Consider the following 14,992-nt stretch of genomic DNA (forward strand, 5'->3'; position numbering starts at 1 on the left):
CCAAAATCCTATTGTCTCTGGAGGCTGGGGGCCCTCTCCCCAGAGGACCCTCACCTCTTGCAACATCGTTCTGCAAGTACTGGGGTCATAAACCTACTGACCTGCCTTAGGCACCTCTAGACAAGGTGGCCCCCAGCCAGAGAGGGCTGCTTCAACCAGGAACCTCTCTTGATTCTCCAAATCAGGGAAAACGCAAGCCCTGGACCTGAGAAACTTTTTCCTACTTCCCTTTGCCTTTGTTTTTTCTCCCGGCCAGGTTACAGATGAGCCTCCTCTAAGATTGCGCTCTGATTCTAACATATGGGAGAGAAAAGAAGCGTGTAAGGGCCTGGCCTGCAGAGCACCCTAAGAAGTCATCCTTCTGTCAGGAACCCGGCTTTCCCAAGCCTGATGCTCCCTGCCTGCCCACCTCACCAGCTCTTTGCTGGCTGTCTACCTGGAGGTTAGAGTGCTGGTGTTTCCGATGCTGGCTCTCTGCTTGTCGCCAGCGCTCTCCCCAGACACTAGGCATGTGGGAACATCCGGGTAACCAGCCTGTGGACTCACCACCTCTTGCCCTCATGGCTCCTTCCTGATTCACTGTGTCTCCTGGTCTCTGGACTGGAGGGAATAGTGATTACCCACCTTGACTTCAGCCCCTATGGGAGGTGGCTGCCAGTTCCCTGGGCAGGGTGATGAGCAGCCAAGGTGCTAGAGCAAGCCCGGGTACCTCACATCATGAGGAAGGGCACCTGGCTGTGGGCTCCACGAGAGCGAGCTGAGGTAGCCATGGATATCCTGTGTTTTAGAAAGGTTTTTGCTATGGGGCACGTGTGCTTGCTGGAGAGAAGGAGACAGAAAATGAGAAATTACCCCCCCCAGGGGAGTGGCCATGCCACAGTCCCCTCTCCTACATTCTTTTGAGATTTTTGGACACACACACACAAGTGCCTGGCATGAGTTTCAAGCCTCTGGGTCCAGGATTCAAACCACAGTCACCCATGTGGGAGTCCAGTGACATAACTGTTATGCCATCTGTTGGTCCTGAGCAGATTTGAATGGATTTGAATCCCAGCTCAGCTACATGCAGCAGTGGCTCCCAAGCTGAGCACTCATCACTCTGAGCCTCTATTTCTGTCACATGGAAAGAGGACAATATCCACGTGACAAGGTTACTGTGAGTAGGTGGGAGATGAGGCCTACACCAAGGGTCTGTCACCGTGCCCTGCACATCATAGACAGGAGTTCAAGGACAGACCATGGCTGCTCTGTTTCAGAGTGGGATGATCTGTAGAGAGGGCATCTGGCCAGGTTCCCACACCAAGAAACTGATTTTAGCCTGTGCAGAGGAGAACCCCCAAAAGGAGGCACGTGATCCCATCCGAATGCCCATTGGGTGTTGCTTGCAAGGAGTGGGCCTGCCATTCATGGTGTATGTTTATGTGTTTATCTACTTACATGTGTATATATGTATGTATGTATGTATGTGGTGGAAGTACTGGGTGGAAGTATCCTGCCCTTGGGGGGAGGCCCCTGTTCCTTGACTGGGGCATCACCCACCGTGGAAAAAGGTGTGAATGAAATTAGTACATGTGCGCCCCCTCCTGGCCACATGTGGCTGTATGTCCCAGGTTCCCCGGGCCCTCCATTCTCTAGGATTGCGGTTCTGGGTGGTGGCTGTCTTACGAGGGGGTGGGAATAGCTGGTGGTGCTGAAGATGGCCGCGGGGGTATTGCTGCGATTTTGTCTGCATTTGGCCTGGACGTCTTCAAACCTCTCGCTTTACTCCAGGTATTGAGCTGGTGTTTCTAGATTCAAGGGCTGCCCCGTTGCATAAGTTCTGGATTGCTTCTGTGGAGATTAAAAAAAAAAAAGTTTGATTTTATAACGAGCGTTGTAGAATGCAACCGAATGAATGACCACCAAAGTCAAATTAAGGTTAAAGGGAGTCTTTATTAGCTGGCCAGCGACTACAGCCTGAGGCTCAGGGGGCTTAGAGTCAGAACTCAGTCCCAACCGAACTTTGAGCAGTCTTTTTATAGGGGCTCAGTTAACAGGGGGTTTCCATGCAAGTAGTTACAGAACCTGAATCAAACAAGTTAATTATTTCTTTTTTTTTCTTTTGGAGTGGTTTTTGCTATAGGGCATGTGTGCTCACCAGAAAGACAGAGCTAGAAAGTGAGAAATCACCCCCCTCCAGGGGGGGCGGATCGCCATGCCGCAATCCCTTCTCCTCCATTCTTGTCTGGGGATCTTAGGCACACATGCACATGCGCCCGGCGTGAGTTTAAGCCACCATGTCTGGGACTCGAACCATGGTCGCCTCCATGGGAGTCCAGCGACGTAGCAATTACGCCAACTGCTGGTCCCGCAGGTTAATTAATTATTTCTGAGGGCACTCTCTAGACCTTTGTGTAGTGGTCTCCATGGCTCCAGGCAGGGGTCTGGTGATTGATAGTTACATTGTTAAGGAACAGCTAAACAAAAGGGTTTCTGGCTAGTTAGCAAAGACAGTAACAGGTACAGGATGTCACCCCATGCGGTTTTCTGTATGGCTGGCACAGGCTGTTTTCTCATGGGAAGAGCAAGCAGGTTTACAGAAGCAGACAGCCATGTAAGGGTAAGGGAACAAAAAGGACAAACAGTTGCTCATGTGCAAGATCTAATATGCGGCCTTCTACAACATGAACCACTAGTTTGCAATTCCTGTGAGGTCATGAGAGGTGGGTGACATTTGAAAACACAGCGAGCAGGTTAGTGTGCTGATCTGCTCATTCGTCTCCTCCTGAGTTACGTGCCGCTTCCCTCCCTCCCCCACTTCGCTCCTCAGGCTTATAAAGAGTGCTTGGCTTTCTTGCCTATCATTAGACAGCTCTCCATCCTCAGAGAAGACATAAGGCCTGGATATGATAGTGGATACGAAACTGATGGGTATGCAGAAAGGCTCCTGCCCCATGGCTTACCTCCCAAGGAACCGAGCGGATTCCACACGCTTGGACGTGCACACCTCTGCACTCTTGGACTGCTTGATGGTTAAAGGAACAGAACCAGGACCTGCTGTAAGGAATACGTGTTGCCACAGCATGCACGCGTGGAGTAGCTAGGGAATGACTGGCCAGGGCAAGGGAGAAGGCCTGAAGTGTGCGTCCAGGCTTACCTCATTGCCCTTACACTGGGCCGTCGGGCGTGCGCTATGGCCCTGAGCTACTCAGAGAGCGGCAGAAAGGGCTGGACAAGCAGCTCAGCCCAGTGTTGTCTCCAAACTGCCGCCCTCCGTCACCCCTCCAGGAAAGGAAGGAAGTTCCAGAACTCCCTCCTCCTTCACCCACTCAAGGAAACCAGGTTTCCTGTTACATGGCAGGCTTGACCTCTTTCAGTCTCCCCATTAGTCACCCTGGGCCACTGGGTGGCCTTTGCCAGGGACTTGAGTTGGAAGGGGTGGCAGAGAACCCCATCCAATTTCCTGAACCCTCACAACTCTTGGAGTCTAGGGGTGTGTTTTACTGGCTGCAGTGTGCAGGGGCCCTGGGTTTCCTGAGCAGAGCTGTGGAGGGCCAGAAAGGAAGAACGTGCAGGGCACCCGCCCTGGCGCAGGGAACTTCATGTCTGTGTTCTATAGGAAGCAACATTTCCCAGCTGGGGGGGATGATGCGGTCAATCTCACCCTGGGAGAGACTGACCCAAGAGGTCCTTGGTTGTGGCCAAGTAAGTCGCTAACCTAGAGCAGCAGCCGATGGGAGAGGTGGGGTCAGGCCTGTATCAGAGGGACCACCTGTCTGCACACACAGCAGAATTTGTGCAGCCCACCCCAGGCATATGTCCGTCTTCCTCCCCACTAGGCCCCATGGATAGATGAAGGGTGCTCAGAAAAGGGGGGTGACCCCACAGACATTTGAAAACAAAGCTTTACTGCATGTGCCCAGTTTGGAGACTAGAACCATCTGTGTGATGAGCCAGCCTGGGGGCAGCATTCTGGGGCCCTCCCTGGCCTGGAGGCAACATGTCTCACCAAGGCCTGGGCCAGGGCCCTCGGGTGACATGTCCACGGTCTGGCTATGTGCTGTCAGCTGAGAAGAGGACATGTATATCCCACGTCCCCATCCCCACAAGACGTCCTACAAGTTCCAGCCGGGAACATGGTGGCTTCTGCCCCAGTGGCTGGAACTTGTAGGACGTCTTGTGGGGATGGGGACGTGGGTACATCCAGGTCTCATCTGGAGTGTGGCGTTGCTCTCACTGGAACTCGTAACTCCCTTGAGGTGGAAGCTGCATCCAGCCCCCTCTCCTCGATCCTCTTTGCCCTGGGGAGTTCTGCCCAGGGCGTGGCAGCTGCACCCCAGTGGAACACCTGTTCTTACTCCCACACAGAAAAGCCTGCTTCACTCTTCTTGGGGAGTAGAGGTGGTTGCTCTGCCACTTAGAGTCCTCAGCCAGCATCCCAGGGCTGAAGGGACCTCGGAGGACCCCCAACTCTGCCCGGTTGCTTCTCACCCTGTTTTCTATTTCCTGCCGTCGTGGCTTGGAGGGTGGAAGCCCTTGCTGAAGGCTGCAGAGAGACCGAGGGAACATTGGGCTCTTGAGGCCTTAAAGCTCTTAAAGCCTCAAACCTGGAGCCTGCCACAGCCCACCCACCCCCCATTTTCGCAGGGGTTCCGGTGCCCAGGGTCACACAGCCCCGAGTGGAAACTATTCCTCAGAGCAGCTCGTCAGCTTCTTTGCCCTTGCTTTTTAGCAGGCACTTTTCTGCCCATATTTGGTGGTGATTGGTTGCTGGGCAGCCCTCCAGGAGAAGGAAGCTTGCAGGAGGAAGCCCAGCCAGGCAGGCTGTCCACTCTGCTAAGGAGCAAAGTCTTCTTCCTGCCCCTCGGAGTTGGAAGGGTCCCAAGGAGACCATCGGGTGGACACTGGGCTGCCTGGGAGGGAGTCCAGGCTCTGTTTTTCCTTTCAGTCCCCAAGAGAAGAATTCCTTCTCAGATGTTTTTATGTTTGGAGAATATTTTTGCCATTTTTTTGAAAAGCCTTCTCCTCTTAAGCTCCCCCGCGTTCCTGGGAATTTCCTCCCTGAGTCAAAAGCCTCTGACACTCAGAAGCCCGCTTCTCCTTCCTCGTAGGAAAAGAAACAAGAATACATGGTATTCACCAGAGCTCCTCCAGGAGCCTCCTCAGAGGGGGGCTGTGTGAGCCCCTGGCGGGGGATACATTTCATCGACTTCGTTGTTACAGAGACTCAAGCCAACCTAACGGTTTGAGCAGGTGACTCTACAAAGAGCTTTATGCAGACAAACGTGCTCAGCAGGACAGAGCCAGAGAGGGGACACTCCAAACAGCCCCCACTAACCTCTGGCTAGGAGCTCATGCAGGAGCTGGGGGCCCAGGCCCAGATCTGGGTGTCCGCAAGCTCTCTAGGAAAGTGAGGCTTGGGGAAGGCGGGCCCTGGGGTACTTTTCTGGCCCAACTGGGAAGCCCCAAGGAGTTCTGTGAAATGACAACTTTCCTTTCTCTCCTCTCCAGGGTCGAATTCCAGAATAAATTCTACAGCGGGACCGGTTTCAAGTTCCTGCCCTTTTCCTTCGAGCACATTCGGGAAGGGAAGTTTGATGAGTGAACCCCGGTGGGGCGCCGTGCACCAGACCACCCTCCCTGCTCCCTCCACAGTGATTAGTTAGCCGTGTTCCTTCTGCCTGCTGGTCGTGAACCCTGGCACCAGGGCATTTGTGTCACCCTTGCCACCTTCCTCCAGCTGTGTGTGAGTCATTCAGATAGAAGCGGCCCTCCTTGGTCTCCCACCACCCCAGCTGTGTGAGTCAGAGAGAAGCTGGACTCCGACCCTGTCTCCTACCCCTTGGGCACCAGCCAGCCAAAGGCAGCCCTCCACCCCATCCTCCACGTGTGAGCCCAGAGCCCTCGGGCTTCCCTGCCTCACCCTGGCCGGGAGGAGCACTGACACGGGCCACATCCACACTCAGCCCTTGTTCCTGCTCCGCAGCCCCTGATGGGCATCCACGGGGCTCTCAGAAGGGGGTCCTCTGTAACATGCCCTCTCCTAGTTAGCAGGGGCGGGGACAGGAAGATGCTACTTTTGTCCTTTGCCCGGCCCTCTCCAGTGCTTGTTAGTCAGGAATTCAACTGGACTCACTGGACCATCATGGGCGACTTCTCACTGTCACCAGCAAGAGTTCCAGGGTACCCAAGACCTCTGCCTTGACCCTCACCCTGCACTCCCCACTTCCCTCCCTTTCGTACTGGCGCAGTCGGGCATGCCCAGCACAGAGGTCCCTCTCAGCACCCCCGCTTCCTTCCCTCCCAGGTCTTGCCCACAAGCTTGCCCCTCTGGACGTGCTGCTCTTCCCTGGTGGAGACCCTGAGCCCCATCCCACCCCAATCATGACATCCCGAGTGCAAGGCTGATGTCACCAAGGCTGGGTCTGCCCACAGTGCTGCTTCCACACGGACCCCAGGTCTCAGGAGTGGTGCCCTAGACAGAGATGGTGTCCATGGGTTGCCAGGCAGTGCACACATGCTTGTGAGAGCTGCACAGTCCTGCTTGGGGCCACCTCCCTGTCCCCTGCTCTGGGCCATGGCTCCCAAGGCCCTCTAATCATGTGATGGCGCAGCTAAATTCATCCCACCACCCTCACTGTCACACTGATACCCCGAACTGACCTGGCCTGTGTCCCCACCCCCCCACTGTGGCTTTTCTGAGTGAGGTACTGAGAGCTGCTTGCTGGACCCTCTGTGGCTGGGCTGGCCCACCGTGGCTTGACCCAGACTTTGTGCAGACCCCTCTCCTCGTGTCCCTAGTCTACATGATGGGCTTTGCTCTGTTCACAGTGGGGTCCGAAGGCTAGTTCTCTGTCATGGAGCCCTGCCGACGCCCTTCTGTTCAGACATTCCTGTGCTGAATAAAGTGTGTTTGACTCTCCCAGGAGGCTGCTTGTCTGGCTCGCAGCCCTGCGTCCCTCTGGGCTTGGCCCTCTCAAGCCTATTTAAGACCCCGTGCTCCCCTCCCTCCTCCAGCAATCAGCTTTCTAACCAAAGGCTGCAGCTGCAGTGACCCTGGCTGGGCAGTTAGTTTGTGAAATTCCCACCTTATCTCAAGTTTCCCAGGCGCCTTCCTACTCTTCCGAGCCAAGGTAACCTTGCAGACACTGTCCGTGGGGGAGAAGGGACTAGGAGGCTCCGTCTTTGCCTCCCCTTCTCTCTCCGCACATCCCATCAGCTAGGGGAAGACGGGCTTTGGCCTGTGCCCACCGTCTCCTCCACGCATGCTCCCCGGGGCTCCACAGTCCAGCTGTCTTGAGCCCTGTTGCACTTGGCTTTGGTACTGAGTGGAGGCTCAGCGTGGGTTCCTCAGGGCAGCTGGGGAATGTGAGGTGCTGAGCTGGCTGGGCAGACGTCCAGGGAGGCGGACTGGACTGGCTGGCCTTCGTCTGTCCTCAGTCCTCACTTGTCAGTCACCCACATTCTTCCTCCGTGCCCTCCCTCTGCCTTCTCTCAGCAGGGGCCACTCAGAACGTGAGTGCAGGCTAACCATTGCTCTGCAGGGTGAGGAAGGGTTCAATACCTAGTTCATTCATGTTCCTTACCAGACCATGGCCGGAAACCCTCTTCCCTCACAGTGCCCCCTGCCTCTGGAGTAGGCTCTGGGGTGCTCTACTCCCACCTGGCTCCTCAAATAAACGGTGGACATTCTGGTCGATGAGCTCTGTTAGCCTCTGGCCTTCTCTCAAAAAGGGAGGCCTAGTAAGAATAGATAGAAGAGAGGCCAGCAGGTGGCATAGTGGTTGAGGTGCTGGACTCCCCCATGGCCAGCTCTGGTTTGAGTCCCAGACCCAGTGGCTTGAAACACACCAGGCACGTGTGCATGCATGCCCGAAATGCCAAGAAGAGAATGGAGGAGAAGGGATTGTGGTGTGGCCATGCTCCCTGGGGGGTGATTTCTCACTTTCTGTATCTGGTGAGCGTACGTGTCCTATAGCAAAAATCTCTCTAAAAACAAATAAATAGATAGAAGATCTACAACTAGGAAGCTCTTAAGAGAAACCAAAAAATTACATTCTCATAAGCACAAGTTAGACAATGATTTTTAGATATGACACTCAAAGTGCAAGTGATTAAAGAGAAGATTAAGAAACACATCTAGGAGCCAGCAGGTGGCATGGTACTTAAGGCACTGGATTCCCACCCACCTGACCGCAGTTCAAGTCCCTGACCTAATGACTTGCTATCTCACTTTCTTTCTCTGTCTCTGGTGAGTGCATGTGCTCTGCAGTAAATTTTTAAAAGTAATAATAGTGATAAATAAAATTAGATAAGCGATTCTTTTTTTTTTAAAATGCATGGGCCAGAGGATGGCACAGTGGTCCCCATACGTGTTCTTAACAGCACTATTCATAACACCCCCAAGGGGATCAGCAAATGGCGTAATGGTTACATCACTGGACTCCCATGTAGTCGACTGTGGTTCAAGTCTCAGACCCCGCAGCTTAAAATTCACACTGGGTGTGTGTGCATGTGTCCCAAACTCCCAAGAGGAGAATGGAGACGGGATTGCAGACATGGCCATCGCTCTTGGGGGGGTGACTTCTCACTTTCTGTCTCTCCAGCAAGTGCACAGGCCCTGTAGCAAAAATTTTTAAAAATAAATAAAAAAGGGAATGCTACGATAGAAATAGTCCGAATATCCCCCAGCTGATGTATGGTTAAAAGGTGGTAGGCATAGCTGCACAATAGATATTCTAGAATAAAAAGGAATGAGTTGTTGATACATGCTATAATGAACCTCAAAAATGTTTTCTAAGTGAAAGAAGCCAGACATAGAAGACCACATATTGTGTGACTCCATTCATGTGAACTGTCCAGAATAAACAAATCCATAGAGACAGAAAGTAAATTATTAATAAATTGGTGGTTGCCTAGAATTGGACATTGGGTGGGACCAGGAGAAAAGGTTAAAATGGGTACTGGGTTTCTATTTAGGATGGTGAAAATGTGAAGTTAGACTGGTGTTGGTTGCCCAGTTCTGTGACTATACTAGAAACCACTGATTGTATATTTTAAATCAGTAAGCTTTTATGGTATATAACCCCGATGAAATGGAAGAGGAGAGAGGACTAGTGTTTCCTTGGGGAGACATTCCTCCCTGTCTGGTCACCAGGAGCTGGGAAGGAAGCAGTGCCAGTGGGTCCTTGACTAAGCTCAGTTCTCAAGATCGAGTGACCTTGGGTTGCTTCCAGCCTAGCCAGCTAAACATGTGCTGGCCAGGAATGGTTAACCATGGAGTGTGTGGGAAGTCTCAGAGCACTGGGGTGGAGGGCAGGGGACAGGGTGGATCCATTGTTCCTGGGTTTTAGGGACATGCCCTTTACCTTGATCCCTAATCCCTGGACTCCAGCCCGGAATGCCTCTCATCTTGAGGTCCCAGAACCAGCATGGAAGAGGATGGCCTGGGGCCTGCTCAGCTTGGGGAGTCCCAGCCTTTATAGACCCACCCTTACTCTTTATAGAGAGGGGACAGTTTCATCACCACCTTCCCTGGATGGGATTGTGCTGTGTTCTAACCCAGGAACCCTGGGTAAAGGGGTATTGGAGCTGAAAGCCTGCTGGTAGCCTTGGCCCTCAGGGTAACCTGCCTGCCTCCCTGTCCCTGGCCAGCTCAAGGCAGGTCTTGGGTGTGGGCTGCTCCCTGGTGGCCAGACAGGGAAAGACTCTTCAGGCAAGGTGCGTTGTGACAGGCAGCCGGCTAGACAGGCACCACAGAGAAGCACCCCTGGGGTATGCTGATGCTGACGCTGACGCACAGAGGCAGAGGGACAGGCTGGCCAGGGAAGGAAGGTGAGATGCGGTGAACAGGCAGAGGCTCTGTCTGACTTGTTTCACACACATTAACTGAAAAAGTAATCAAATGTGTCATGTGGTAAAAGGATCAAACAGTACAAAAGGCCCTGTTATAAAAACAAGTTTCCATCCCTAGGGTACCAGTACCCCACCTGAGGCAACTACTGTTTACAGAGCCTTTTTCTTTTCCACAAATGACAGTGTATTACACTCACTGGTTCGACCTTTAAAAAGAAAAAAAAAACATAGCTTGCCCAACATTCAAAATCAACACAAGCATCATTTTTCTTTTTCTTTTTAAACTAATGCTTGATAATTCATCCTATCTTTTGTTTTGTTTGTTTGTTTGTTTGTTTTGAGTGGTTTTTGCTATAGGGCGCATGTGCACACCAGAAAGACAGAGCGAGCGAGCGAGAGAGAGAGAGAGAGACAGAAAGTGAGAAATCACCCCCCAGGCGGGATGGCCATGTCTCAATCCCTTCTCCTCCATTCTCTGCTCGGGATTTTGGCCATGCACGCACATGCGTCCGGCATGAGTTTAAAGCCACCAGGTCCAGAACTCGAACCACAGCCGGCTACATGGGAGTCCAGCATCATAGCCATTAAACCAACTGCTGGTCCCAGTTCATCCTATCTTAATTTTCTTCAACCATCCCCTACTGACCATGAATTCCCAGCCCAATAAGGAAGAAGTGTCACTGTAACCGTAGGAAGTTAGTTGGTGAAGCTCTTGCCCCTGACCCATGGTCCCAGGCCCTGGAAGTGTTACCAGCTTCCTGGATGGGTCCCCAACCTGCTGCCTCTACCAGCAACCCCAAGCACCCCAGATGGTGGCACCCTGAGCCTTCCAGTGGACCTGCAGCTCAATCTCCCAACCCATATGTTCCCTAAGATCCAGAAATGCTGGAAAACAGGTCCTGGGAGTGAGCAGAGACCCTTTAAAAGGGCCTTGACCTCTGTTGAGAAAATTCTCAAAATTGCAAGCTAACAGGAGCTAGTATAAGAGAGTAAATTACTGCTGACACTTGCTATTTGTGGGTAGTTGAAATAACAGTAAATTAAGCAATTTAAGCCATAAGCTGCTAAAAACCCCATTGAAAGTAAAGATAAGATTTTAATTCAAATACTTAAGATACTTTTCAAGATAGGGAACACACAGACCCCACCTGGAGGGTGCCAGAAGACCTTGTCCCCACAAGGTTAGAACTTGAATACCTACGACCTCCCAGTCAAGAAAGCCCACAAGATGATCATGTCCCTGAGCCCACCCTTACTCCTTTTTTTTGCAAGAAATTTTTTTTTTTTAAGAAATTTTTGCTATAGGGCGAGTATACTCACCAGAGAGACAGACAGAAAGTGAAAATTCACCCTCCAGGGAAAATGGCTACGTGACAATTCCTTCTGTTCCTTTCTCCTCTTGGGATTTTGGGCACCCGCACACTTGCCTGATGTGATTGGTCACCACGTTGGAGTCTAGCACCTTAACTACTACGCCACCTGCTGGTCCCACGCACCCTTTCTCTTAATTCTATCTTTAAAAATGCCACCTGGGGCCAGCAGGTTGCATGGTAGTTAATGCACTGGATTCCCACGTGTCTGACTGCAGTTCAAGTTCTAGACCTGGCAGCTTGCTTTCTCATTTTCCTTTCTCTCTCTCTCTCTCTCTCTCTCTCTCTCTCTCTCTCTCTCTCTCGGCTACAACAAATTAAAAAATAATACTTGGGGCCAGCAGGTGGACCTGGCGGTTTGCTTTCTCACTTTCCCTCTCTCTCTCTCTCTCTCTCTCACTTTGTCCCTCTCTGGTCAAATTTTTAAAAAAATGAATAATGTTAAATAAAAATTTTTAAAAGAAAAATAACATTCATAATAAATACAATTAAATCATTCTTTTTTTCTTCTTCTTCTTTTTTTTTTTGGAGAGGTTTTTGCTATAGGGCGCATGCGCTCGCCAGACAGACAGAGAGAGACAGAGAGATAGAAAGCGAGAAATCACCCCCCGGGGGGATGGCCATGCCACAATCCCTTCTCCTCCACTCTCCTCTCGGGATCTTGGGCAAGCACACACACGCGCCCGGCGTGAGTTTAAGCCACCGGGTCCAGGACGCGAACCGCGGTCGACTACGTGGGAGTCCAGCGACATAGCCATTACACTAACTGCTGGTCCCAAATCATTCTTTTTTTAAAAAATGCCGCCTGTGAGCCAGCAAGTGGTGTGGTGGTTAGGGCACCGGATCCCACATGACCGTGCAGTTCCAAACCCAGACTCAGCCACTTGAAATCGCGCTGGGCATGTGTGCGTATCCTCCCAAAAGTTCTGAGGGGAAAAAGGAGGAGAAAGGATTGCAGCCTGGCCATTCCGTATAGGGGGTAATTTCTTACCTGCCCTCTCTCTCTGTTCCTTTCCAGGGAGTACACATGACCCATGGCAGAAATAAATCTAAAAATGCAGCCTGTAGGAGCCAGCAGGTAGTATGGTAGTTAAGACTCTGGACTCCCACATGGCTAACTGTGGTTCAAGTCCCAGAATTGGTGACTTGCTTTCTCGCTCTCCCTCTCTCTCTCTGGTGAAATGGAAGAATAATAAATAATAAATACAAGTAAATAAATAATTTCTTTTTTAAAAATGCAGCCTGTAGGTCTTGGGGAGACCAGGATTTTCAGCTGTAGCTGCCTGCTTTCCATGCTTTGCATATGGCAAGAAAGCTGTGCTTTCTTCCACCATAATCCTGGGGTTGTGTGGGTTTGGTTTTGTTTTTAGCTTTTTCTTTTCTTATTTAGTTTGCAGTGATGACCACTGAGTGAACCTAGTTTACCCTTGATATCAGGGTGACAGGAGAAAGAGTCTTAAAAAATTTATATGCAGTCAAGAGGCTTTGGAGGGGAACCGGGGAGTGGGCAGGGAGAAGGCAGGGCACCTCTCTGGGCACTTTTCTTTTTTAAGATTTTGTATTGCCTTAGGGCTCCAGTGCTTGCTCACTGGAGACAGAGAGACAGAGACAGTGAGAGGGAAAGTGAGAAATCATTCCCCGGGGGGGATGGCCACACTCCAATCCCTTTTCTTCCATTCTCCTCCTGGGATCTTGGGCAGGCATGCACGCACATGTGCCCAGCATGATTTTGAAACCACCTGGTCCAGGACTCAGACTACAGTTGGCCATGTGGGAGTCCAGCGATATAACCACTGTGCTATCTGCTGGCCCCTCTGGGCCAGACCTGGAGCTGCTCCCTGGGGAAGGCTGAGAATCTCTCGATATTAGGAACTGAGTGGGGGCGTGGGGTCACACTTCTTGCAGAAGCTGCTTGCTGAGTTGGGAACAAGGTGGGTGGGAGCCTACAGCTTGCGCCTGCAGCTGGGGCAGGGACCGGGGAGCAGGCCAGGCTCTGAGTTCTCAACCAGACCATGCCCCTCTGATTTCTCCTCTGTCCCTAAACTTTCAGGCCCGGCAATCTGGAAAAATCTGCACCAGCCTCCACAGGACTCAGAATCTCTGTAGAAAGAACAGTCTTTTCATTTGTTTCTTTCTTTCTTTGAGAGATTTTTGCTATAGGACATATGTGTTTGCTAGAGACAGAGAGACACAAAGCAAGAAATCACCTCCCATGGGGGATGGCCACGCCTCAACCCCTTCTCCTTTTGGACACACATGCACATGTGCCTAGCATGAGTTTCAAGCCACTGGGTCCAGGATTCAAACCACAGTCAACCATGTGGGAGTTCAGCACATTAATCACTACACCACCTGCTGGTGCCTCTTGTTTAATTTGTCAGAGGGCACTTGCTGGAGAGAGAGAGACAGAGAGGGATAGTGAGAAAGCACCTCCCAGAGGGGATGGCCACACAATCCTTTCTCCTCCGTTCCTCCCTCCTCCTTTCAGGATTGTGGGCACTCATGCACACGTGCCCAGCATGTTTCTCCAGCCGTTGGGTCTGAGACTCAACCTCACAGTTGGCCATGTGGGATCCCGTTGCCTTGACCACCATGCCACCAGTTGGCCTCCCACACAGCCCACGCACTCCCTCCCTGCCTTCCTCAGGCAGCCCGAGAAGTTGCATTACTTGGAATAGTGGCAGGAATCCTGCTCTGGGAGTTAGGAGTCCCAGGTCCAAGTCCCAGAGCTGCCCTCCTGATTATTATTGAGCTTGTCCAAAATATTTCTTCCCCCTGGCCCTCAGCTCCCCGGTCTGCGAAATGAAGATACTGTCCTGCTGCCGACGCTTGAGGGTCAGATGGAAAGACAGCCCTTCACTGCCACCACGCCCTGCCCGACAGCCAGCCTGGCTCACGTGGCCACCCCTGCTTCCTCCTAACCCTTAGTTCCTCAAATCAGCCAAGCTCTTCGTGTTGCAGGGGGGCCCTATCATTTCCCCTACCCAGCAAGGCTCTTCCCCTCCCTCTAACTCCAGCCAACTCCTATTCTGGCTCGAGTTTCAGGTTACATGCCACTTCCTTTTGGAAAACCTAGACTGGGTACCTTTGCACTTTCGCACAGCATTCACGACTAGGAAGTGAATCCTTCTTTATGTAAGTGGTTTCTGAGTCACCCCCAGATAGGGACGGCGGGAACCTCTATCCAGGTGGTAGCTTGCAGCTATGGCAGTGCCTGCTACAAAACAAACTCCAAATACTATTGGATGGTTAGACAGATGGAAGAGACATGCGTGTGAAAGCGCAACGTGCTAGAAGCCCCTTTGTGAAGTGCGGAGGGTCGGGGCCAGCCTGGGCCTTTGATGTTGCTGGGTTCACGCGCTACGCCAGCTGGTGGGTCAAAAAACACCCCAGGGCGCTGCCTCTGCGGAAGCTGAGCCTCCGGGCCGCCGACCCTAGCTACACTTGAGGTACCACGTGGCCTAAGGTCCGCAGCTGATTGGACGCGGGTCCCCCCGCCCCTCGTCTCCCGCCCAGTAGTAGTTGGCGGGATCCGCGCTCGTCTGCGACGATGGAGGTGGTGACGGTGGCTGTGGCTCTGGGGTTCCTGCTCCTGGTGGGAGCCGCGGGCTCGGCCGGCGACGAGGCCCGGGAGGCTGCGGCTGTGCGGGCGCTCGTGGCCCGGCTGCTGGGGCCGGGGCCAGCGACCAACTTCTCGGTGTCGGTGGAGCGCTCTCTGGCGGCTGAGTCGGGCTTGGACACCTACAGCCTGAGCGGCGGGGGCGGCGGGGCGCAGGTGCGGGTGCGTG

At 52.5% G+C, this 14,992-nt stretch overlaps 2 protein-coding genes across 2 annotated transcripts in view; both read left to right on the forward strand.

Moving 5' to 3' along the window:
- The window catches only part of ATP6V0A1 (ATPase H+ transporting V0 subunit a1), a gene marked incomplete in the record, with an annotated part of 69,884 nt that extends 62,982 nt beyond the window's left edge, over positions 1-6,902 (forward strand). Inside the window, 1 exon segment of the mRNA XM_014590691.2 lies at positions 5,491-6,902. Within this exon segment, the coding sequence (XP_014446177.1) occupies positions 5,491-5,584 (94 nt within the window).
- Positions 6,903-14,728: 7,826 nt separating this feature from the next.
- The window catches only part of NAGLU (N-acetyl-alpha-glucosaminidase), a gene marked incomplete in the record, with an annotated part of 9,058 nt that continues 8,794 nt past the window's right edge, over positions 14,729-14,992 (forward strand). Inside the window, 1 exon segment of the mRNA XM_014590713.2 lies at positions 14,729-14,992. Coding sequence (XP_014446199.1) covers positions 14,755-14,992 — 238 coding nt within the window.

The sequence above is a fragment of the Tupaia chinensis genome, unplaced genomic scaffold, assembly GCF_000334495.1.
Source record: "Tupaia chinensis unplaced genomic scaffold, TupChi_1.0 Scaffold000477_1, whole genome shotgun sequence".
In the NCBI taxonomy this organism is placed as follows: Eukaryota; Metazoa; Chordata; class Mammalia; order Scandentia; family Tupaiidae; genus Tupaia; species Tupaia belangeri.